This window comes from Mesoplodon densirostris, chromosome 2 (assembly GCF_025265405.1).
Source record: "Mesoplodon densirostris isolate mMesDen1 chromosome 2, mMesDen1 primary haplotype, whole genome shotgun sequence".
NCBI classification, from domain to species: Eukaryota; Metazoa; Chordata; class Mammalia; order Artiodactyla; family Ziphiidae; genus Mesoplodon; species Mesoplodon densirostris.
In genome coordinates this window covers 421,342-446,373 of record NC_082662.1, presented here as the reverse complement: position 1 = coordinate 446,373, position 25,032 = coordinate 421,342, and the positions used below count along the sequence as shown (strand labels likewise).

The window sequence follows — 25,032 nt, the reverse complement described above, 5'->3', positions numbered from 1 at the left end:
ACGCGCAGGCTCCGGACGCGCAGGCTCAGCGGCCATGGCTCACGGGCCCAGCCGCTCCGCGGCATATGGGACCCTCCCAGACCGGGGCACGAACCCGTATCCCCTGCATTGGCAGGCGGACTCTCAACCACTTGCGCCACCAGGGAGGCCCCCAGGGCTGCTTTGATTAAAACCAACTCCTGACACCCCATTCCCTGGCCCCTCTGCCCTTCTCTGGATGGACACCAACTGGCGAGGATGCTCTGGACCTGGCCTTGTCCCCTGGGCAAGCTCTGGCCCCATGTCCTCCCGTTCCCCAGCTCCCGCCGTGCCCGTGACTGAGGATGTGGAGGTGTGGTCTGAGGTTTTCAGCTCGCTCAGGGGGTGGGGGGTGGGCGCGGCAGGACACACTCCAGCCACCAGGTAGAATCATCCATTCATTGTACTGCAAAGCGGGCCCAGGTCACTGAGCGCCCGGGCCTGGCCCTGCCCTGCCTCCCACTGGCCCTGAGCAAGGGAGGCTCTGCCCGATGCCTGCACACACCTACACGGAGGTGTAGACAGACGTGTTGATGCTTGGAAACACGCAGACGTATGGCACTGACACCAGACAGACACACTCCCTTGGGCTGCCCCCCCACCTCACGCACGCGCGCACACTCCTGCACACGGGCTGATGCTCCGTCACGCCCTGAACGCTAGGATCCCGAGTGGTGGGGACACTCCCCTGCTCCCTGCCCCAGGCCACCCTGAGACCTGTGAGGTCACCGCCAGGCAGGCAGCTGCGCTAAGGAAGGCCCCATGTGCTAGCGCCTGGTGCCTGCCCGCCCTCGGGCTCCGGTGCCGCTGCTTCTTGGGCCCTGGGTTTGGCTCGGCTGGCTGGGAGGGCCCTGTGGGGTGGGACTGCCCGGCCCTGGGCAGCCGGGAGAGCCCACTGCTGCCACAGCTCCCAGAGTCAGGCCACTCGCAGGCTGGTTCAGGTGTCAGGAGTCTCCCGGGCCCACACCGGGCTGACCTCCAGCCAAGACCCCTGCCGGAGCCCCTGCAACATCATGGGAGGTGGAGCTGGGCCCCTGGGCGTTCGACATCATGCCTGCAGCTACCCGGCCACCAGCCGCCCTCTGGCTTGGAGCAGGCACCCCCGTGGCTGCCCTGGGCTGGCCCCGAGCCCCGCGGAGCTGGCGGCAGCAGAGCAGCAGGGCGAGGGCCGCGGCGTCCAGCAGCAGCTCCAGCACCTCCACGAATGAGAGGACGCAAGAGCCGAACCACAGGCTCCAGGGGCTGCCCGTGGCTGAAAGCAGCTGCAGCACCTGTGGGTGTTGCGGGCGGTGAGCAGCGTGCCCTGGGCGCCAGCCCTGCCCCACCCCCGCTGCTAGGCCGGTGGCTCGCCCAGTAGACGGGTGTCCTCGTCCATGTCACCTCGGCCAGGATGCGCCTGGGGCGGGGCGCAGGCGAGAGGGGCGGGGCCCTGGACCTGCTGGTGGGGCCCTCCCTGGGGGCGCTGGAGGGCGAGGATGGCAGGGGGAGCGGCCAGGACGTGACCTCAGCAGGAGGGGGCTGCACCCACCCGCGGCTCGGGCTCCGGGGGCCTGGCCTGCCCTGCACACACAAGGCTCACTGTGGCCGCGGCTCCTCCCCGGGCGCTGCGGGGCAGTGTGAGGGCAGGGCCTCGGGGACACACGTCAGTCCGGGGAGGGCTCTCTGCCCACGAGGCCCCACTGTGAGCCCGCCCCTCACCCCGCTTCTGGGACTCACAGTTGACTTGGAGGAAGGCCAGCTGGGGGTCCCAGCGGAGAGCTTACACGAAGACTCCCCGGGAGACAGACCCCGTCACATCCCTGCAAGGTGCCTCCGGGTGGACCCCACCCCGGCACTCCCCACTCCCCTGCAAGGCCGGGGGCAGTGGGAGGCGCAGGGAAGCCGGTGGGTCTCCAGGTCCTTGCAGAGGCGGTGGAAGCAGTGACCTGGGGAGGGGGTCATGAACCTGCCAAGAATGACCCAGGGGCGGTGGGGAGGTTTGCCCTTGACGGGGCAGCCTAGGACTCTGTCCCCCACAGCCCATGCAGGCCGGCGGGGTGGGGGGCTACCCAGGCGGGGTGCCGCACAGAGCTGCAGTACTCGGCCCCCGCAGGCAGAGGGTAGAAGAAGCAGCCGCAGGAGCGGGTCTCCACCATCAGTGGCTGGAAGCAGGACACCAGGCAGGCCTGGGGGAACAGCGGGGACTGGAGCTGTGGGTCCAGGACCGACCGCCGCCCCTCTCCCGGGCCTGCATGCCTGCCGCCCGCCCAACTCCCTCCCACTGGCCTGTCCGCCCCTCCAGCTCCCCCTCCTTGCCTTAGCACCCCCCAACTCTCCAACCCCTCCCTGGGCCCCTCCCCCCTGCCTTCATGCCCCCCACGCCCCGCCTCACCTGTCTGGTGCAGGAGGCGTTGTATAGTAGCTGCACGTCCACGCCCCCCGTGCTGTCTGTGCAGTGCCCACAGGGGCTCCCGAGCCGGTGCACCTCGGTACGGTTCAGTTCTGCCGCCCTGCCCTGGAGCCCCCGAGGCCCCAGGTTTGGGCACGGAGGCCGGGAGCCTCGAGGCTGGGCGGCCCACCTCTCGGATGCCGACGGTGGTCTCAGTCCCTGGCCGGATGCTGAAGCCCCCGGTGCTCCAGGAAGGGCGTGTGGATCAGGACTTTGATGCCGGCCTGTGGGCAGCAGAAGGAGATGATCCTGCTGCTTCGCCCTGAGGGCCAGGCTGATCCCTGGGGGAGGCAGGGGCTAAGGCCAGGCCGGCCTGGACACCCCGCCCACACCCGGCCTGGGCTGGCACTCAGCGTGGGTGATGCCGGGTGCTGCGTGGCCCAGACACCGTTGAAGGTGCAGCAGCTGCCGTAGCTGGGGTGGCGGGAGGTCTGGAAGTGTCTGGACCAGGGGCCACGCTCAGACCCGCACGTGTCCCCGACCCGTCACCCTGCTGCGTGCAGCCCCGGGGTTGCAGGGAGGGCACCACAGCTGCCTTACCTCTGGAGGGAGCTGTGGGGCCGGCAGACCACTGCATGGGGCGTGGCGGGGCGAACAGCCACCCGCCTGCACTCACCGGGCCTGGTGGTCCTGGCCGTCGTAGCGGCAGGAGAAGACGAAGTGTCTACTGCGGCTGTGGTGGCCGTCCTCGTGGGCAGCAGGCAGCAGGGCCAGAACGTTCACGCAGCGCAAGCGGTACCGCTCCCGGGCGGCCACCGCGCCGGAGGAGGAGGCCTGCTGATGCAGTCGCCACCGGCGCTGTTACGCTGGGTGGCTCAGGGTCAGCGTGGGGCTCCCCGTCCCATGCAGACCTCCCAGGGCTGGGACCCTCACCAGTTTGCAGCCACTCTGTTCTGGCCCCCCAGGGGGCTCAGCCTCGGAGGCGGGGGGTCCCGCGGTCCAGCTGGAAGGCGGCCTCGGCCCCCGGGGCGTCCACGCCCTCGCTGACGTTGAAGCCACACAGGGAGAGTAGATGTTCTCCCGGGCAATTGTCCAGCGCCCCGCCGGGGGTGGCGGGCGGGGGGCGGCCTGGGGGCAGGGCCAGGGTGGGGGGCAGCGGAGTCAGAGCCAGGCCCCGAGTCCCCACGGCAGCCACGCGCACTGCGGGGAGAGCCACGCTGGTCCCCACGGCACTGGCCTGGGTGTCGTGGAGAGCAGAGTGGCCCCCATCCCCCGCCGTCCTCAGAAGCCTAGGAGGGGCTTCTGAATCCGGAGCCGGGGCTGCAGAGGGAAGTCAGACCCCCGGCCTGCCTGCCCGCCCACCGTGGACCCCGCCACCCTCTGGCTCGTTCTCAGCCCCTCCCTGTCTTTGCTCCGGCTGCCTCGCCACCTGGAGGGTTGCCCTGCTCCCTTCTCCGGGGGGCCTGCCCTTCTGGAAAGTTCCCCGCCCCCTCCCCGGGCTGCCCAGCGCCTCAGTGTCCCTCCAGGGTGGCAGTGGTCACGCCAAGATTCCGCTGGCTCTTCTCGCCCTTTAGCCTGCTCCCGGGGCACAGGGCTGGGGAAGGCAAGTCGTCCACGATGGGGGCTCCCGCTGTGACCGCACCTGGGGAGGGGCCCCCAAGCTGTCCGCAGACCCCACCGGTGTGGGTTCACATCGCACAGGGTGACCGACGGGAAGAGCTTGCGCGGCGCTCCACTCCAAGTGTACAGACACCGTCATCGTGGCCGGGTAGCACCAGTCCTGCTCGAGGAGGGGTCCGAACTGCAGAGCCCAGGGCCCGGCGAGCAGCAGCCCCCAGGACGCGGGCTTGAGGCGGTTCTGGCTGGAGCAGACAAGGCGGATGGGGCCGTGGATGGTGGCATCGGTGCAGAAGGTGGCGACCAGCTCCCTGAACGAAGCGTGCAGCTCCACCAGCCTTTCCCCACGCTCCTCCTCGGGCGGGGACGGTGGTGGCGATGGTGGCAGCTGGGGGCACGTCTGGGTCCCCGGCCGCCCACCGGCTGCTTGGGCCATGGCTCCAGCCTGAATCCCAGAAGCGAGCTTCAGTGGGGTCCCAGCCCACCGTCTGGTCTGACCCCACCCAGGTGTCCCCACTTGGGGCCATGCTATCGACTTCCATTCTCTGTCCTTGGGAACTCCCGGGACCATCGCGTCCCTCAGCCACCAGTGGCCCAGCCCGGCCTGCTGATGCTCAGGAGAAGCCCCATCAGAAGCTTGTCCATACTTGGGACCGACGCTGCGGCCCTCCCCTGCGATGACCGGCAGGGCACCAGGCGGCTTCCGCGGGTGTGTCTTATCATGGCCAGAGCCGAGCCTGGGCGGTGGGGCAGGGACAGCAGGGGACATGGTGTTCAGGCCACGCCTGGCCTTGTTTGCAGGCAGGCTCGAGGCTGGGTGGATCTCTGCTGCCATCTGCCAAGTGGGGCAGGGGCCTCTGGTGAGGGGCAGCCAGGTGACCTGCTCAGGGTGGGCCTAGAGCCCAGCGCTGGGGACTGACGGGACTCTGGGCCTCAACGGCCTCCACCAACCCTCAGCGGCCAGCATGGCCACTTTGACTGGTGCCGATGGAGCCAGGCAGGTCTGACCACATCTGGGCCAAGGGTCAGGCCTGTAGACCGGTGGGTGCTGCTGGCCTGGGGTGGGGCGTCGTTCACCGAGCTGAGTCCCCAGGGATGGTCCGTTCGTGGGCCTCGGGCTTCCGGAAAAGTAGGCAGCAGGCTGATGGGCCAGACGTGGTGGGGATCTGAGGGCTGCAAGGAGGTGGACCCGAAGCCTGCCTGGCCCCCATTCCCACCTGGAGGCTCCAGTGTCCCGGGACCCAGGTCCCCCAGTGCGCAGGGCCGTGGAGCCCTGACCAGGTCAGGCCTGCCGCTCCGGGACACGCACTGAGTCACTGCCCGGGCCTACTGTGGACTTCCCACAATGTCCCCATCTTGGTCTCAATCATTAGGCCTCTCACATTTGGGGTGCAGCCCCCTGGGTTCTGGCCCCTCCAGCCAATGGGGCCTGGGCTGGCGCTTGGAGAGGGGGTGAGCCAGAGGAAGGGCCTGGTGAATTCAGCTGGCACGTGCGGGGCTGGACACCCTAGCGCCAGCCAGATGCGTGGGGCCCAGGCCTCGAGTTTGTGGAGGTGGCCTGGCCAGGGGCACATGCCAGCACAGCGTGCTGGTGGCGGGTCCCACACGGGACAGAGCGCTGCCCACACGTGTGTCCCGTGATCCCACTGAGCCCTCACAGGGAAGGCAGGCCCCTCAGCCCTATGATACTGGCAAGGCAAAAGGGGCTCCAGAAGGTTCTTTCGGACTCCGTACGGGCTGCCTCCCACCCCAGCTGGAGCTGGCGGGGCAGGAGGAGGGTGGCTCTGGAGACTCAGGCACCTCCAGGGCTTCCTGAGACGGGGGGCGGGGTCCCGACACTAGGGCGGATGCGCTGGGGCGAGTGTGGGCACCGCAGGTCCCCGACGCCTCAGCCGCGGCAGGAACGGGGGTGCATGGCCCCTTCATGCGGCACATTCGCACACACACGTGCACGGACACACACTCCTCTCACACACAGCAAGCCCTCTGTCAGTGGGGGTGGCGTGATGAAGGTGTGGACAGGAGCCCCTGCCCTCTCATGTGGGACGTGGCCCCTCCACTTCAGGCAGGGGAGACCCCGAGAGATGGCCTGCCCCAACTGCCCCGGCCATGGGCCACCTCAGGCGCCCCTGGGACCTACAGGCTGGAGCCTCCCTGTGTGGGTGTCTGCGACAGTGGCGGTGCTGGTGGCGGGTCTAGCGGGTGACAAAGCAGGCCGTGGCCGACGCGGGCCAGGCAGCCTCCTACTTATAACAGGCCGGGCGTGGGGCGTGGCGGTGGGGAGGGACCCGGCTGGGGGCAGTCACACCTGCTCTGGTCCTGGAAGGGGAAGCCTTTGGCTGCAGGCACCTGCGTCTTTCCCCGGGGGAAGCTTTCCTGCCCCGGTTCCTGGAGCCAAGCCTGGGACCCTGGTCCTGGCTGGGGTAAGGGGCCTGAGGTTTCTGGAGGGCGAGGAGGGACCCCGCTGCAGCAGACCCTGCATGCCCCTCCCCTGTCCACTCTCCTCCAGCCTGGCCTGCAAGGATGCCTGCTCACCTCCACCTGCCAGGCCTCTGACCACAGGTGTTTGTGGCCAAGGGTCGCTGGGCAGGGGCCTCCATTCCCAGCACACAGGGGTCTGCCAGGGCTGGCTGCCCTGGGACAGGCGTGGACTGTGGGAAGGAGCTGGGGCCCAGGTGGGAGATGGCACCCACAGCTCAGCCTCCCAGGAGATACTAAGACCACGCACCACCCAAGAAGATGGCGCCACACCCTAGGGACACACCATCTCGGATGCTGAAACCCTCGGCCTCAGTGTGGTTGCATGAGACCAGCCAGTGTGCTGAAGGCAGCACAGCCCCAGGGTGACACGCTGGGGGATCCAACATGGCTCTAGGATGACCCAGAGGCCTCGTCATCCCAAGTGACCTGGTCCCAGGCTTGAGGGGCCGGCTCAGGCCCTCTGCCCCTCGCGACACAGGCTCTGGGTTCCCGACACCCCACCCCAAATCGGTGCTGAGGACCCGGGCTGAGATGAGGGAGGAAGCCCCCACCTCCACCAGGCCCTTCTGGTGGGGCCTTGGCTCTGAGGAGGCGTGTGGTCACCAGCCTCGTGGCTTTGGAAGGAGGCAGATGGCCACAGGGGACCTCTGGGAGAGGGAAGCCACGCTTGGAGGAGCTGGCCCTGGACTCATGTGGGCGTGGGTGCGAATCGCAGCTTTGTCACTCACCGGCTGTATGACGTTGCCCAAGTTACTCAACCTCTCTGAGCCCGTTTCCTCAAGTACAAAGTGGGACTGAGTTTCCTCGAGGCTCAGAGGTGAGACCAACTGATGTCACTGGGCCAGTGTCAGAGCCCCTCCTTCCTCCTCCTGAGGAGGCCACCCCAGAGCCTGCCTTTGGGAGGGCAGAGACACAGAGACTGCGTCCAGTGGCAGCGAGGCCAGCAGCCCGCGCCTCCCTTCTGGGCCCGTCCCCTCGCCTGCCTCACCAGGGCCCTCCGGTCCCCGGAGGAGCAGGAGGTGGTGGCTGGGGCAGGACAGGGCTTCCCCAGCTCCCGGCACAACATGGGCCCACGTGGCCCCTCCTTGATGGATGTATGTGGAAAGGATTAGAGAAGGGACCGGCGGAGGGCCCCCGGCCCCCGCCCTCTCCCCAGAAGGATGGCTGGCCCTAGCCTGCTGAGCACGGCCCCAGTGGGCCTTCAAGTGGTGGCCTTCACCGAGGCTGGGCCTAGAGGCGCCAAGGCGTCCCCTTGCAGGCCGGGGTTGCCCTGCAGACTGCGGGTGCCTGGGCTCCTTTCACGCCTGTGGGCATCCCCACCCTCAGGGACAGCTCAGAGTTGGCCCTGGGGGAATTCCAGTGCAACAGACGTGAAGTCTGAGCCCATGGGCTCTGCGCGTGTGTGCGGGATTCCTGGGGGGGTGGGCAGGTGGGGGCATCCTCCCCGCCCTGGAGCTGGACTATCTGGAGTCCGTGCCCGCCAGAGGGTAAGGGGCCTCCTCGGTGCAACTGCAGAAACTCTCCATCCCCCAGGCATTGACCGCAGTGGCAGGCAGGGGCTCCTGCCACCACAGAGGGGTCTCCGGCCGGCTGCGGTGGGCAGAGTGTGTGATGCTGCCCGTGTGGGGCTCAGGGTCTGGCCGTGGGTCTGCTCCACACCTGCGCTTGAAACACTCTGGCGCCTCAGGGTGGCCTCCCTTGTAGAACTCTCCGTGAGCTAAAAACAGCTGGGCCCACCCTGTGTGGGGATGGTGGAGCCCGGGTCGGGGGGGAAGGCAGGGGAGTGAACGGCAGGCTGAGCTACTTCCTGAGCGCGGCAGCAGGAGGTGGGGCCTGGGGACTGCCAGCCTCCCCAGGAGGAGGGCGGGCCAGCGCCGGGGGACACTGGGGGCCAGAGACGTAGCAGGCTGTCTTCCCACGGGCCGACTCGCCTGGTGCTGGGCTGAGGGACAACGGGCACTCCTCCTGCTTCTGCCCCGGGCCTGGGGCCAGCCCTGCAGTGGCCGCTCAGATCCTGCCGGAGGTGCCCTGGGTGGGTCAGACTCGGGGGTGAGCGCGGCCCCCCGCCCGCCCTCTGCCAGTGGCCATGGCTAAACCCGCCAGTGCTTGGAGTCCACCGTCACTCGCCACGTGGTCAGTTACCCCGTTGACCGGTGGTCTATTCCGAAAGGCAGTCAGGGTCGTGGTCAGGGGTGAGAACTCGGGGTTTGAACCGCAGCTCTGCTGCACGGAGCCCTGTGCTCTGCCCAGCGACGGCCCCTCTGGATGGGTCCTGGCTGATGACCACCGCCAGCCTCACAGCCGAGCCGGCACTGGCACAGCCTGTGTGGGCACCCCCAGCCCCACTCACCAGGAAGGTAGTATGTCGGCCTGCCCAGCTGCCCAGCTCTCCCTTTTCCAGAACCCCACCTGCGTGCCATCCTCACGTGCCCCGCAGTGTTCCCCAAGGCAGATGTGAGGTGCCCACGACACCTCCAGGCCCCGCGGTCAGGGCTGTCTCGATGCTGTCCCAGTGGCAGCACCCTCTGCTCCCCGGGGCCTTCCCTGGCCGCCAGGGAGGGGACCGTGGGAGCGGAAAGCCAGCCTCAGTGCGGCGTCCACGGTGCATAATAACCCTATTCATGGGCTGGGTGGAAAATTCGGTCGGGAAGCAGTGCAACACTTTTTATGAGGACAGCTCTCTCCATGGGCAGGCGCTGGGCAGGCTTCCCACGGCGGACCCCACCTGGCACAGGATCTGGCAGGGCTCCGGGTCCCACTCGATACCGCGGCCACACAAGGCCACCCAGGACTCGATTCTCAGGGCCCCGGGTGGTCCGGTCACTGAGGCCCGGGGACGCAGAGTGCCTCCCGCGCTCTCCTGTTAAATGGGCACAAGAACTGGGCCCCCCAGTCCGCACTGGGCCGATCCTTTGAAAGGGGGCCGGTGGGAGGGTCGGCGTCCCAGAGAAGTCGGGCGGGGCTCACGCCGGCACCGCGGGGGTCACCCTCTAACAGAGTCTTCCCACGGAAGGCCGGGGGTCGTGAGGAGGGGAACGTGCTCGGTGGGGGGACCCGGTCCGCTGCGGCCACTGACTCTCCCCGGGGCCGCCAGCCGGACAGCGTTGCGGCCGAAGCATCAACCTGAGGGCCGCCGCTGGCCGACCAGACATGCAGAAGGGCTCCGGCCCCGCCCCTCGAGGCTGCAAGCCACTGCCCATGCGCCGACTGTTTCCGCTTCCTGGGGCGGGTGGAGGCAGCGAGACGCAAGGAACATCCGCCCGGCCGCCTAGAGCGGTAGCCCCCCCCCCCCCGGCTAATCGCGCCCCGGAACCGGAAGCGGGGATAGCCCCGCCCCCTCGGGCGGCCATCTTGGAAGCCGAGGCGGAGGCGGCGGCAGCGGCAGCAGCGGCGGCGGTTGGGGTGGGCTCGGTCCCGGCGGGGTGCACCTGTGCGGCGCGGGCCCCACTCTCTCGCTCCCTGCTCTGGCCTCGAGCACGGCGAGCCTGAGCACGGCGGCGGCCCACGCGCGGCGACGGGGAGAGGTGAGCACGCGCCGCGGGCCTGTGCCGGGGCCTCGGCCGCGCGTCCGCCCCGCCGGAGCCGGCCCGAGCGGCGGGCGGGGGGCGCGGGGCCTCCGCACGGCTCATCGCCGCCCCGTCCGCGCTCGCGGGGCCCGGCCTAGAGCTTCCGTGCGCGGAACTCGATTTCGGTTACGGCGGGGCGCCCGGGGCTCCGGGCCGGCTCGTCCCTCCGGCCAGCTTGGGGATTCGGGTGGTTACACGGTTGGCGTCCCATGGAAAGGCCTCCCGTTAGTGGCACACTTGCGGCCGCCGTCAGGACGGGCCGGCGTAGAGCTTGGTTCGTAAACTGTCCTGGGAATCCGTGTTGGGATGGGGTGACTGCCGTCCAGCCCTCCGCCGCTTCATCCCCGAGCAGTTAGGACCGCAGACCTCCCCTTACCTCCCCCCAGCAGTGAGCGTGCTTGGTTGACGCCCTTGGGGTGGTAACAGAGAGAAAATCCGGGCGGTCAGAGTGGGAAGCCCCACGCCGGGCGGCCGGAGTGGTCCCTGGGCCGGCTCCTCGCCTGTGCGCGCCCGCTCTCTCGTCTGGCCAGGTGTAAACGTCTCGCCCCTTTTCCAGTTAGCACCACTTAGTTGGTCTATGTTTAGTTCCCATCCATTCCCGACCGCACGCGGGCCCAGGCTTGAAACACTTAGAGAGGTCAGGCCCCAGCCGGTGGAGGGGGCGGCGAGCGGAGCTAGTGAGGGCGGTGGTCGGGGCTCTGTTCTTTGGAGGTGAGGGGCCCTCGGTGTAGGCTCGTTTTCGCGGAGAGGAACTTAAGGGTCTCGCTTGATGGAAAGGTCCCGCGTGTCTGCAGGCACCGTTGGATCTCGGCACCTAGAACTGGCGCTCAGTCATCCGCACACTTTGGCCGCGCAGGTGCGGGAGTGGCGGCGGGGCGGCCCCCATCAGCCACGGGCCTCCGTCCATCCTGTGAAGCAATCCTGCTGGTGAAGGGAGAGACTTCCGTGCGAGTCCCGGGCACGGGTGTGTCACGTGCCCTCTGGCGGGTCAGGCCAAGGTCTCGTGCCGCACAGTCACCAGAGCACTCGGCCGCCGAGCGGGAGAAAGGGGCGGGCGGCACGTCTGTCCCCGCGGTCCCGGAGGGACTTGTGCCCGAGACGTCGGCTCAGGCTGCCCGCTTTCAGCTTCTCTGCCCTGCAGTTTTGTGCGCGGGCCCTGTTTCTTGTTCTGTTCTGTTTTTGAACGTCTGCGCCCTGTTTCCTTCAGTGTGACACACCTTACGTGCTCTCTCCGTGGGGACGTGGCCTGAAGGGCCCTTGAGGAGCGCTTCATGGCCTGTGGAGGCGCCTGGTCTGTGCGCACGGGCAGATCCGGGAGAGGCCGGCGCACCGGAAGGCACCCGGAGGGGCCTGAGGGTGCTGCGCAGAGGGAGCCCTGTCCTTTGGGGGACCCGGTAGCTGGATTGTACGTCGGCTTTGAAAGCAAAAGCGAGAGAACAGTTCATCTGTGCCCAGCCGGGCAGGATCTGTTTTATTTATCTTCTGTGGCCGTGCGCTACCCTCTGTGAAGCACCCAGCTGGCCGCTTGACTGAGGCCCGCACGGCTGCATCTGAATTACCCAGTGAGCCGGTTTGCGTCGCAGAGTTAACTTTACGGCGAGCAGTTAAAGGCAGCGAGTCCTGGGTGGTGGCCCTGCTTTTGGACTGTCGCTGTGTTTGTCACTACACGTCGCCCTGGTCCCCTTGGCTTCTCCGGCCTTTGGGGCGGTGCTGCGGAGGGAGCGCTCCCCCCAGGCTGGTCTAGCCACCTGCGGGGCACACCAGCCAGTGGCGTCTGCTGGGGCCTGGCGGTCACCTGTGCGGAGCAGAGCTGGGTGGCGTGGAGGCACTTGACCAGGGCCTCGGCGAGTTGTCTGCCAGTAGAGGCTGGAGCGGGAAGTGGCCGTGTGGTTGGGATGAGGACGGGGTCGGCTCAGGCCGTGTCAGGGGTCCTGGGAGTCGGGCACTAGAGGGCGGTCTGGGGCTGCTCCTGAGAGCACTTGGCAGGTGGCCGAGGTGTTGACGTTTACTTGCTTAGTTCTGGGTGCCTCCCGAAGGGTTGCGATCGGAACTGGGCGCCGAGCAGGGTCATCCGACTTCAGCGAACACGATGGACTGAAATGATGGAGGGAGACTGCGAGCCGGGAGGCTGGGCGGAAGTCTCGAGGTCTCTGACGGGCAGAGCAGCGGGCCCTGCATCAGGGGTGTGTGGTGGCTCTGGGGAGAGTGGGGGCGAATGGGGATCCGAGGTTTAGGGGCCCCCCGGGGGTGCAAAGTGAGACAGCGAGCCCTGGTCGTCGTCTGTGGGGAGGGTACTCTGAGGAGGATCCCACTGGGCAGGAGTCCATGGCCTCTGGTGCGGCGACGTGGGCAGAGACTGACTGACGGGAGGGAAGGAGCCTGCAGAGGTCCCGGGCTGAGGTGAGGCGGGGCCGCCCCGGTGCGGGGAGTGGCTCCAGGTGGAGATCTGGTGCTGCGCCGGGACAGGTTGGGAACGCGGGCAAAGTGACTCCTCCCTCACTGCCCCCCCCCCCCCGCCCCCCGTCCAGTTGGCCTTTCCTCTAGCCTGGACACTCCTTTCCATCCTGAGCTGCACACCCTGGTGTGTTCTTTGTCTCCACCGTGTTTTACACCAGTGGCTTTCATGCTTTATTTTTAGCAGTAGAACTTTTTTGCTTTTGCACCTTACATTGTGAGAAGTTCTAGTACGTTAAGAGCTGGAGCCGTGCTGGTGCCCGTGAGCATGGGGAGCCCCGTCTTCTGCGTCCCCTGGGGCAGAGCTGGGGTGTCCCAGGGTCCCCTGAGCAGGCCAGGTCTGTTGCCTTGAATGATGCCCGCTCCCTCCCTCCCCGTCCCCAGCCTTCAGTGCTGTCCTGCGCCATCCTGTCTGTCCCATGCTGTCCCATCCATCCTCTGCTGGGCCACCAGAGTGACCTTTCTAACAGAAGATCTGATGTGCCTTAAGGTTTAGGCCTAAAATCTTTGTGGGCACCGCTTGATGGCCTGGCCTCGCATCCCTGGTTGGTCTCCTGCCGCGGTGACCCAGTGCTGTGTCCTGGACACACACGCTTCCTTATCTCTGCCTGGCCCGCTGCCGCCTCCTGAGTCTCTCTGGGGTCCCCATCTCTTCTCCAGCCCCAGAAAGAGGCTCTTCCTCCGCTTCTCGGTTCCTCCCACCCACCTATGACCAGGGGTAGGTGTGCTGGAGAATGGTTAACAACGGGCTTCAGTGGGCCGCGGCGGGGGAGTGGCCCCGCGCAGCACGGCGCTGGGGAGATGCTCACAGGGCAGGCGGTCAGGGCCTCCTCCCGCGACCCTTGCAGTTAGAGCTCTTTCTCCCCGTGGAGGTTCTTTGAAAACAGGAGCGTGGCTGCAGGGTTTTTCCTAACGTTTCTGTCTGACGACGTCGTGTCAGCAAAGCTCCTAGCGGGCAGACAGGAAAGGGGACTCCGCAAGGCCCGCAGGTGTCTGAGGGCTCAGGCAAGTCAGCGCGGCCCATGGGCCTCGACTCTGGGTGGCGGAGGCCGCCTGTAGGGGGGGCGGCAGGGGACACCTCTGTCCTCGTCAGCATGGACCTTTGTCTTCCACAGATGAGCAGCAACAGCGCTAAGAGAGCACCCACAACAGCGACCCAGCGCCTGAAGCAGGACTATCTCCGGATTAAGAAAGACCCCGTGCCTTACATCTGTGCCGAGCCCCTCCCTTCCAACATCCTCGAGTGGTAAGGCTCTGCGTTCTCCTTCGCCCACACCACCTGTCACGTGGCTTCTCTGGCTGGGCTGTGTGGGCCGGATGGGCCATCTCGGCGCAGGGAAGGGGCTCCTGTACCCTTGGCAGGTGTGAGTGGACTGTGAGGCCTGTGGGCGCTGTCCTGTTGTCTTCACGATGGGCAGTGGCTGGGGGTGTGGTGGGCTGTCCTTGACCCCTGCCCGCTGGGGCCAGAGAGAAGGTCCCTCCTGGGGGAGGCTTTGGGGCTGCAGGTCTCACGGCTGCTGGAGAAGCTACGCGTTTAGACTCTCCTTCCCTGCTCTTTGCTTCTTGGTGCTGTGAGGCGCCCTGTCTTATTTGGGCGGGTTGGTGACGGGGGGACGGGTCCTGATGCTCCACCTCTGTGTCTTGTGAATGTGCGTTTCATGGTGACTGTCGCCGTGTCGTAGAAGAGCTGCTCCTACCGGGTTTGCTGGTGATTTTGTGAGACACAAAGTGTAGGGCTGAGATATTAAGGAGCGTTTTCTCCTTGTTATGTTTTGTTCTTAACAAATACTTCAAATTTTTTTTAAAATCCAGAGAAAAGAGATCTGAGTTAAAAAGTATTTTCCAAGTTGGACAGGTGTTCGAGGATTCTGGGTCTACGTTCCTCCTGTGGCTTGCAGAGAAGGGCCAGCGCTGGCAGGTGGGGTGGAGGGTCTCAGGCGGAGGCTGGCCTTGGCATGTGGGGGAGGCATCAGTGTCGCAGCAGAGCTCTCCCTGCCCCCAGACGGCAAAAACCAAGCGTGGCCCCCAGGACATAGTTGGCAGGTGGACAGATGGGTTCCATGGCAGTCTAGGGGAACATCCTTATCGTGTGGGCCCCTCCTGCACGTGAGTCGAGTCGGGTCCTACGCTCCATCATTCGTTAGGAGGACGTGCTGCAAAGGAAGAGGCGCAGGGCAGAGTCCATTGGAGACCAGACACAAGCTTCCCCTCCCCTGCGGCCAGCTGTGACAAGCCATGTGAGGTGCATCCACCAGGGAAGCCCTTTCGGGACTGAGCATCAGGGATTTCGGTGGGGTGGGTCACGGGCACCTCTGCCTGCTACCCGCCAGTATTCCAGACTCCCAGCAGGACAGCAGGCTTCCCTTCAGCATTAACCATGTTTTTTGCACACATAGTTGAGATGCATTGGGGTGATGAGAACCCCTTGGAATCCAGCTCCCGGACGCTGGCTGAGGACAGCAGGGTCAGGCCTGCTGCGTGGGCTCTTCTGCTCAGCTGCGGGTGTCTGTCGCTTCAGCTGGGAGAAGAGCGCCGTTTTTTGGAAGAGGCCTGTCCTCCAAGCCTTCCTTGCTCTGCTGCCCAGGGCTGCTGGGCGCGCTCAGAGCCCTGCTCACCGGCCCTTCCCGGTGTCCTCAGATTGGGCACAGGAATTGGGAGCAGTTACAAATGAAGGCCACGTTCCTTGGTGTGTTCCTGGTCTGCTGACATAGGACGACAGCATTTTTTGAGTCCGACGGCAGCAGGCAGCAGGGGGTAGGGGTTGTCGCAGTGTCCTGGTGGGAAGCAGTGCCTGAAGGGGCGGCTACTGAGCTGTGCTCGGTGTGTCTGGTGTGGTATTTTTGGTTAGGTCTACTTTCTTCTTTGTGCTTTTCTGTCTTCTTTGAAGATTCATTAGCTCAGGGACTTCCCTGGCGGTCCAGTGGTTAGGGCTCTGCACTCTCACTGCCGAGGGCCCGGGTTCAGTCCTTCATCGGGGAACTAAGATCCCAGTAGCCGAGAGGTGCAGCCAAAAAAAAAAAAAAGTCATAAGCTCAAATGCTTTTTTTTTTTTTTTTTTTTTTTGCCGTACGCGGGCCTCTCACTGTTGCGGCCCCTCCCGTTGCGGAGCACAGGCTCCGGACGCACAGGTTCAGCGGCCATGGCTCATGGGCCCAGCCGCTCTGCGGCACGTGGGATCTTCCCGGACCGGGGCACGAACCCGTGTCCCCTGTATCGGCAGGCAGACTCTCAACCACTGCGCCACCAGGGAAGCCCTCAAATGCTTCTTGACGTAGAGATGAAGCCTCGTTTATTTGCATGGAGAGCAGAGTCCATGGGGGCTGGTGCTCCTGGTCTGAGCCTCCCTGCGTGAGGACTTTGGTGACAATCACGGGCTGTCCCTGTCCCTCCTGCTGGAGGGCAGCTGCTCTGAGGTCGAGTCTGGTTCTTCCAGGACGTCAGGGCCGGGGACCCAGCCTCTGCGTGTCTCCAGCTGTTCCCGGGTTAGCTACTGCGTGATATTTGGGCATGCTGAAAAATACCAGATTTCAGGTACGTCTCAAGAATAAATTGTGAAGTTAATTTTTAAATAGTCAGTTGACGTTAACGGTTAGAGAGGATTAGCTTTTTGCATATTGTGTTGTGGATACAAAAGTACTCCGTGGAAAACTTGGGAGACGCAGCCTCTCTGATCCCGTTACAGAGCGGCTAACATGCCAGCAGCTGGAGAAACTGCAGAGCTGGGAGCTGGGGAGCTGGTCGGGTTCATCCTTCAGCTCACCTGCTGAGCGTCTGTGAACGTCTGGTTTCGGGTGGGCACTGAAAACCCCGGCCTTGGAGTGACTCGGGTTTTGGAGGATTTGCCGTCCCCGAAGCCAACTCATTCTCTTCCCTCCTCAGGCGCTATGTGGTCCGCGGCCCTGAGATGACTCCCTATGAAGGTAAGTCTTTGCCCTGAGTTAGAGTAACAGGTGGCAGCGTGTGTGTTCAGAACCGCCCTCGCCTGAGAAACACCTTCTCTTTGTAAATACCACCGTTCCTGGTTTGGATGTGTGTGAGGTAGACCGCACGCGTGCGGAGCTCCTTCTGGTTTCCTGCAGGTCATACAGGGGTTTTTGCTCAGTTGGCTTTTGCCCACGCGCCTCCGTCTTCAGGGGCTGCTGTGAGTATCGAATTTACCCAGCCTCTGACGTCAGTGGGATCAGAGCTGAGAGAACAGATGGGGGAAAAGTAAGACCGACGTGTATTGTTGAAGGAAAGAAAGGTCATACCCTGGGTGCTCACTCTGTGCTGAGTCCTCAGAGCTGAGGGGCGGCCCCCTGTGCGGGTAGGACCCTGAGGTGTAGGGGGCCGCAGGGCCTGCCGTGGTCAGGTGATGCTACCCAGCATCCTCTGGTGTTTGCAGACAGACCTCGGAGCTGTCCATCAGTGAGCCTCCAGGGGCCCGAGGGGAGCCTGGCGCCAGCCTCTGGGTGGTGGAGCCTGGGGCAGAGCCGTGGCCAAGTGGGCACTTTAGTCCCTGGGTCCTGATTTCGGGTGGCCGGAGCAGCACACTTGTGTCTTCCTACTGTGGGCTTGTGCATTCGATTCCACTAGAGGACCCGTGCTGCTGGGGAGGCAGTGTGGGTGCTCTGGACGCCCAGGAGTGTTGTGGGTAGTTGGGCAGACAAGTCAGTAGCCTCGTGGGACTCTTGTGGCCCAGGAATCCCTGTTGGGGGATGACCTGCCCTAGGGAAACAGTGTGCAGAAGCGTATCTATAGGGTGGGTGTGTCATGACCACAGGGTAACGGGCTTGGCGATGGCCTTGCGTGCAGTTCCAGGAGAAAGGGCGGAAGACAGGCTGCAGAACAGCTTGCACAGCTCATGTTAAAACACTTAATGAAACATACAATACGTGTTTAGCGAACTTGGATAGATCCCGAGAACGAGCAGTGTTCTCTTGCAAGTAGGATTCTGCCTGGTTTTAAAGTTTTCTTATTCTTTGTGGTTTTAGTGTTTAACATACAGTAGTGAACACTTGCTTACTAATTGTGTGATGAGAGCCCCCACACACACACACTGCCCCTGGGACCAGCCAGAACTGTTGGTGGCATAAGTGAGGCTGACACCTGGGCAGGGAGAGGAGAGGGCAGCCCCGAGCGAGCGGTGTGGTGGCTGGGACTGCAGGAGACCCCCGTCCACCCAGCCCCTCTGACCTGGATGAAAGGCTCTCCTCTTCCAGACCCGACCCTGTCACTCTTGCTTTCATTTGCCTCATCTGTTCTCCTGTGTGTCCCTGCTGTTCCCGGTCTTCGGGCTGGGAGAATCCTCATCCTCCTTGTAAAGCTTTCCTTCGGAGACCAAAGCTTTTTCTGCTCCCCCCCTCCCCCCCTTTTCCCCTCAGCACCTGCTGTTGTGCCCTCTCCTGATGCCTGTCCCCTCCTCAGCTCAGGGCTCTGCTGTCTGCAGTGCCGTCCTCTGCTGACTCTGTTCCCGTCAGGGTCTCGGAGGGACCCTCAGAATTGCCGCACCTGGTGGATGGGTCTGGGCCTGTGTGGGCTCTGATGTGTGGACTCTGGCTCCCTCCTCATGTGCTCCTCTGACCTGTGGATGTTCTGACCCTTCCCTCCCATGTCCACGTCTGTCTGGCTCCGTGTCAGTTGCCCGCTGACCTGGTCCTTGCTCTGGGCTCTGCCGGTGCCGAAACTGTGACACTAGTTTCACAGTTGAGGTGGGCTTCCCGGTGGTACATGAGTGTTGATCTGTGTCTAGAGGTTTTACAGCATCCCATTAAAACCCTAACAGAGGTTTTTGTAGGTGAGCACAGGCTTATTCAAAAACTGGTTCTAAAACTTATGGAAAGGCGAAGGACCTAGAATAGCTAAAATAGTTTTTTAAAATCATAAAACCGGGGGAGTCACCGTGCCTGGTTCTGAGACTCGCGGTGTGGTTGTGTGGACTGGATGGTGTGGCCCGGGCGGGTCCCGGGGTGGAGCAGGGCCCAGGGATCGCCCTGCACAGCTTCTGTGAAAGCGGGGCGGAGCGGAGGTGCCTCGGGTTCCAGGCGCGGTTCTCCTCCCGGGCCCGGTGCTCTCAGTTTTGTCTGTCTGTCCTGGGGCTCAGTGCCCGCGGACACTTGGAATGAAGCCGGAGGAGAGGCCCAGGGGCCTTTCACGCCCTTGGATGCACCTCCCGGCCCGGGACGGACCCTCTGAGGTTGGGAGTATGCCTGGGTGGGAGGAGCACTGCAGGCCTCGCCACCGTGGACCCTGCTCACGGCTCTGCCTGAGCCCCTCGCTGTGCTCGCCCGCTCCCGGAGCCCTTCCCTCCGGGGACTGGCGGGTGGTGCCAATGGGTCCCCTCTGGATCAGCCAGGTGGGGTCGCCACCTCCCACCCCCCGCCCCCGACTGAGCGAGACGGACAGTGTCCCTGTGGTGTGAGCCCACTGCTTCCCGTCACGACCACGCTACCATGGTCTTCTCTGGGCCGAGTGCCTGTTCCCATCTCCTGCGCTTTTTCCATTTTGGCTTTTCTCAGTCCTTGTGGGTGCAGGTGTGCTCCAGCATCGCTTCTAGAGTTAGTCCCTTGCCGGTGGGCTTGTCTGTGTGCCGAGCTGTCCTCGCAGGTGACGCTGGCCCCAGTCACCCCTCCACCTCCGACAGGGAGAGTGGAAGCGAGGATGCGCCAGACGGCTGCAATGCTGCGGCCGCTACAGGCGGCGGGGGGCGGGGCGCCGGAGCGGAGACCTGCGGGGCTGGGGGGACAGCTGGGAGCTCCAGTGGGAGGACAGGGCAGCGAGCCCAGGCCTCGCTGTACATGCACACACGCACAGACACGCACACGTCTCTGGGAATCCTGTGAAACGCACGTTCTGCCCCGCCGGTGTGGGTGGGCCCAAGGCTCTGCATTTCCAACAGGCTCCCAGGTGCCACCCTGAGAGCAAGGGGGTGAGGCCTCCAGTGGGGACAGGATGGTGGGACCTGGAGCTGGGTGGGCAGGGATGGAAGCAGGGGGCCCGATGAGGTCACTCCAAGCTTTGGGGGCTGCTGGGATTTGCTGATGGAGTAGGTGTGATACGGGAGCAGGGGCCCCCAGAGTTTAGTCTAAATAGCTAAGAGGATGGAGCTGCTGCTTGAGGGAAGAAGCAGGAATTCCATCTTGGACCCATCTGGGGCAGTGTTGCTGGGACAGTCAGTATGCGGGTCCGGAGTGCGGGAGGGTCCGGAGGTGCCGGGAGGACGCCAGAAGGAGCCGGGCTCGGGTGGGGCCTTGAGGAACGGTCGTGAGGCCTGAGATGGGGTCACGTGGCCCAGCGGGGATGTCTGGTGACTTCAAGGTCAGGAATTTTACATAAAGGAGAGGGAGCATCTGGCGGGGGGGGCGGTTTGTCAGAGTTTTGTTGTTTACTTGTTTTTAAGGGGGGGATGTGACGCGTTCGCCTGCTGCTGGGTGTGGTCTGGTGGAGGAGAGGCAGGTGGTGCAGGAGTGAGGGGACCGGAAGAGCTGCCGCTCTCGCTCTCGGGGGTGGACGTGGGGCCAGTGAGGAGCCTGTGTAGGTTCTGTCCCGATACTCTGCTCTCGGGGAGGGGGGCATGCGAGGGTGGGGGAGGGACGTGTAGTCGGCAGTGGGGGTAAGGGCCCCCCCAGGTTGGTGGTTGTGAGCCCCAGTGAGATGTGTGTGTTCCAGGGATGGTCGGCTGGTGGGTAGGGGGTGGGGAGACCTAGCTGGGCGGGGGCGGCCGGGGCCGGGACCCTGAGGGCAGTGAGGGCCTGTCGCACTCTGAACAATGACTCAACAAAGGCTCCTTCTCTGTTCTCATACAGGTGGCTATTATCATGGAAAACTAATTTTTCCCAGAGAATTTCCTTTTAAACCTCCTAGTATTTATATGATAACTCCCAATGGAAGATTTAAGTGCAACACAAGGTAAGGCGTCCGGGGTGCTTCTGAAGTGGGACTGGGGTCCTGAGGAGTGTGCACCCCGTTGACTGGGTCCCTTTCTTCAGGCTGTGTCTCTCCATCACGGATTTCCACCCAGACACGTGGAACCCGGCCTGGTCCGTCTCCACCATCCTGACGGGGCTCCTGAGCTTCATGGTGGAGAAGGGCCCCACCCTGGGCAGCATTGAGACTTCGGACTTCACAGTGAGCTGGGGGCGGGAGGGGGGCAGTGCGGTTGGTCTCCACAGCTGCTGCACCCGATCAGGACAGCGACTCCTTGTTATCGGGCTTTCATTTCTCTCCCGTTTTAAGTAGGGGTCAGGTCTAGCATCATCAGTGGATGACGCAGGAAGGTAAACAGCCTTAGGAGACCTCACGACAGCTTGTCATGAGGAGTGTGCTTGTGGGGTCCTTTCCACACCGTGAAGACAGCGGCCCTCGACTGTCAGTTGGTCTGTTTTTAGAATGTGAAAGAATTGAAATTAGCCTTCGGGCTGATATTTCTCTTTTTTTTCCCCCTAGAAAAGACAACTGGCTGCACAAAGTTTAGTGTTTAATTTAAAAGACAAAGTGTTTTGTGAATTGTTTCCTGAAGTTGTGGAGGTAAGAAAGTGAAAGTTGGCCATTAGTTTTGCTTTCCCCGTGTCAGGGACACTTTGATTCGATACTTTCCACAGGGAACGTGTGCTCCTGTGTGTCCCTGGGCTGCAGACCGGGAGTGGGGGGATGTGTTTAGGCGCAAAGACCTGACCCTCTCCTCCGGGACCTGGGGGTTGGATGGTGGGTTGGAGACGGGGAGAGGTCAGGGGAAGGCCGCTGGGCCTGTCGAGGTCCTGGGCGGGCCTGGGGTGAGGGGCGGGGATGCTTGCTGGTCTTGGTGCCGGAGCAGAGAACCTGGCCATGAACGGGAGGCTGAGCCACATGGAAGTCGGGGCCCTGGTGGTTCAGAGTAGCTCGGACCTGGCTCAGTCCTAGCTCATGAGGCGTAGGCTTGGCGGTTTTGGCAGGTCATGTGGCCTCCACATCTGTTAAACAGGATTAGCAGCGGCACTGCCTCCGAGGGTAGTTGTCAGGGCGAAACTTGCAGCCATTGCCTGCCGACCCCGCAGCGTCTCTGTGGTAGCCCGCAGTCCCCTCCCTAGCCCTGAAGGAGCTGGCTTGTCTCAACCAACTCTTGTTTCTTGCTGTTTTTGTCTTAGGAAATTAAGCAAAAACAGAGAGCACAAGACGAACTCAGTAGCAGACCCCAGGCTCTCCCCTTACCAGACGTGGTTCCAGACGGGGAGACGCACCACGGCCAGAACGGGCTTCCGCTCCTCAACGGGCACGCGCCGGGGGCTGGGCCGCACCTCGCGGGGCTCCAGCAGGCCAACCGGCACCACGGACTCCTGGGCGGTGCCCTGGCAAACTTGTTTGTTATAGTTGGGTTTGCAGCCTTCGCCTACACGGTCAAGTACGTGCTGAGAAGCATAGCGCAGGAGTGAGCCGCCGCCACGACCAGCAGAGGTGGTCGGAAACAAGGGACGCTGGGCCTGAGCTCGATGTGGGCTGGCTGGACGTGCCGCCGAGCACTGGGCGGGCCTGCCTGACTCCTGGGGTTAGCTTTTTAAAAACCTTCAAGAGGAAAACAAAAACCAAAGTGTGTAGTTGGATTTGGAGACGCGAGACTCCCAGCCCCCGTTCTGCCCTGGCGTCCGTCGGGGGCTGTGAGGCTCCATGTCCACGAGAGGGCCTCACGCTTTGGTTTTATAGCTTATCTCCTGTATTGTCTTTTGGACCTATTTTAGTAACCTGTTTTTCATTTTATTAGATTTGGTCACTTAAAAATATAAAACTCGATGCCTATCCAACACTGCGTGCGTTCTTATGTGGAGCTCTGACTCGGCAGGCAGTGCCGGGGGCCTGGCAGGGCGGCCATGGGTGGGTCAGGGGACTGGGCTTTGGCCTTTGTGTTCACTTAGAATGAAGCAGGCTCCTCCTGGGGAAAGCACGTGTGCTCTGTTTTGCTGAAGTTGAGAATCTGCCTCCTTTCTGACCATAGGTGTCACCGGGGCTGAGCTGTGCGTCCTGTGCGGTCGCGCTGCGGCTTTCTCTCACCCCCATGGCTTCCTGCGGGCTCCCGCTGGCTGTGCTAATGGATGGAGGAGACACCCCAGCGGGCCCCTGGGTCCCACCTGCCAGACGGGCTCTGCACGCGTGGGGCGTCCCGCACACGTGGTCCAGCTCTTTGTTTGCCCTGGAGACAGGCTCACACAATCCCTTTCACAGCGGATCCGTGGCCGGTTCTTAGAGGCTGGCCGCCCGGGAAGGACACCCGGGTTCAGGGGCAGTGCCGGTGGGCGCCGTCTTAGACCCGGGGCCCGCGCCTCCTGGATCGCCGACGTCTCCCTGTTCTCGTCTCTGCTAATGACGTCCCTGCACGGTGTTTGGAAGGCGCCGTGTCAGGGCGCCACCGCGCGACACCCTGTGACCTCACTCCAGAGGCCGGCAGGGAAGCTGCGTGCAGCCCGGCGTTGGTGCACCTTTGACGTTCTTTGTTTTTTGATCAATTTATTTAAAATTGCTCTTTGATTTACCGCTTGTGTGTATTCAACCCGCTCTTGTGAAAAAGAGTCTTTCATTTTGTCTTTGTTCCTAAATTTTGTGTTCTTGGGGTCTGCATACCACAAGTCCCTCTCCGCCCAGCACTGGGTAGCCTGTGGGCAGCTGGGTGTCCTGTGACCCACGGTGGATCCCAGTGGCGGGGTGGTGCGGTGCTGCTGGGCCCGGACCCCGACGGGTGCGGCTTTGCCAGGCCTCCCTCCGCCCACTGCCGGCCCGAGGGTGCGTCTGTGGAGGTTGGTGCCCCTTCCGGACGCGCCGCGTTTCCTGAGCTGCTTCAGAGGTGTAACGTTTGGGAAATAGAAGTTACTTGACACGTGTTTTTTCTTTTCTGTGTGAAATCTCAACTTTTAAAAGCTTCAGTCAGCGGTGGGAGCAGATCTGTGCTGCACGGAGCCTCCCCGGGCGCCCGTGCGGCTTGCTGTCTGATGTGACCCCCAAATAAAAGATGACCTTGTCCTGTCGGGCCTGTGTCTCTCCCTCAGAAGGTTCTCCCAGGCCCAGGTTTGGGGTGTCACCTGGCAGACGCAGCTCAGAGGTCTCGGTCTGAGAGGCTGGTGTGGCTCCCCACCGGCGGCAGGCAGGCGGCCTGCTGAGGGCTGTGCCGGGGCGCCGAGGTCCCGTCCTCCCCTGGGGAGGCAGTGTGTCCATGGTCGGGTCTCGGGCAGCTGGCCTGAGCCTCCCCGCGGGCACTCGGTGGCTGTGGCTGGGAGGCGTGGATGCCTCGAGCAGGCTCCCTTTGGTCCAGCCTCACTGGGGGAGCTGGGACCCACGGGCTGGTGCCGGAGCCTGGTGCGGCTGCCGTGTCCACATGGCCCAGGCCAGCAGGACACAGGTGCCCAGCCTGGAAGAGGAGGGGTCTGTCTGGTAGCCCCTTGGCCGGCTGTTGGCCGCAGGTCACGTGGAGGGTCCCAGCGGGGATGGCGCAGCGGGGGCTTCTGTAGCATGACCTCCTCGAGACCTGGGCTCAGCAGCCGGACACTCGACCCCCCACAGTGAGTTCAGGAGTCACGTCGTCCCCCTCCAGCTTGTGTCTGGGGCGGCTCTGCCTGTAGCTGCCGACTGTGGACGTGGCCTGGGGCCGGGGTCTCCTTCCCCGTTGTTCCTGCTGGACATCTGCTGGTGGAGGGGGTTGCGTCTGGAGGGTCTGCTGTGCTGCCCTCCAGGGTAGTGAGCCGTGCCACCTTCCTCAAGGCTGGGCTGCAGGCAGCGGGTCCTTGAGGGCCAGCCACAGCTCTGACGGCCCGTAGCCCCGGGCTGCACCAGCCGAGGGGTGGCTGGCCCTGGGGGTCCTGCCTTAGGCATCGAGCCTCCACCCGGGCCCCCACTGGAGCCTGTGGGTGCCACCTGGCTATAGCCGTCTTGCTGCCTGCAGCCCAGAGGTGAGGAAGGGCCCCAACTCCCCCTGGGGACCCGCCCACTGTCACTTGCTCTCCTCGGCTGGCTCATCTGGCTGCGCACAGCTACTGGGGGGACAGGCTTGGGGACTGGAGAGCCCAAGGGGCCCGGCTGGGTGAGGGCAGCCCCTCAGTAAGGGTGGGCCCTGTGCCCCAGGAAGAGGAGGGAGCAGAAGGGCTCGGGGGCAGCCGTGGGCCACACCTTCCCTCCCAGGTCAACCCGTCTCCCCTGCTGGCCCCGCTCAGCCCAGCTCACCAAGGCTGGGACAGGCTGGGAGCCCGGTGGGTCGGCCGTCCTGCTTCCAGACACTGCCCTTCCCGGGAGCGGGGCCAGTGCCTGCGGCAGCACCAGGACCCTAGGGTGGGGGCCCTGCAGCGGGGCCAGAGGGATCAGGATCCGGGAGAGGTGGTGAGGAGAGGGGTCGTAGGAAGCGGCTGAGGGGCTGTGTTGGAGTGCGTCCCGCCCGCGGCTTCGGGGCCCCACCCTGAAGGGGCTGGGATGGAGGCGCAGCCTCGCCCCTCGGGCAGTAGCAGTGTGGGTTCCGCCCCCATCCACGCCCCGGGCCGCCCGTGAGCCCTCCCCCTTGGAGTCCGCCAGCTCTGGGGAGGAGGGGTTTATTTGGCAGCA

At 64.2% G+C, this 25,032-nt stretch overlaps 2 protein-coding genes across 2 annotated transcripts; one reads left to right on the top strand and one right to left on the bottom strand.

Moving 5' to 3' along the window:
• Positions 1–962: 962 nt before the first annotated feature.
• On the bottom strand, positions 963–4,583 carry SCNN1D (sodium channel epithelial 1 subunit delta). The gene is given in 13 exon segments (XM_060091096.1): positions 963–1,289; positions 1,735–1,788; positions 1,861–1,944; positions 2,067–2,183; positions 2,390–2,482; positions 2,577–2,624; positions 2,626–2,671; positions 2,673–2,743; positions 2,812–2,887; positions 3,063–3,223; positions 3,320–3,514; positions 3,928–4,028; positions 4,079–4,583. Coding segments are annotated over 13 exon segments (1,869 nt in total). The 5' UTR covers positions 4,575–4,583.
• Positions 4,584–9,836: 5,253 nt separating this feature from the next.
• On the top strand, positions 9,837–22,256 carry UBE2J2 (ubiquitin conjugating enzyme E2 J2). Its single transcript, XM_060088766.1, has 7 exons — positions 9,837–10,008; positions 13,620–13,750; positions 16,384–16,424; positions 20,289–20,391; positions 20,472–20,610; positions 20,929–21,009; positions 21,606–22,256. Exons 2-7 carry the CDS (start codon positions 13,620–13,622, stop codon positions 21,888–21,890), a joined length of 780 nt encoding a protein of 259 aa, XP_059944749.1. The 5' UTR covers positions 9,837–10,008; the 3' UTR covers positions 21,891–22,256.
• The last annotated feature ends 2,776 nt before the right edge of the window (positions 22,257–25,032 follow it).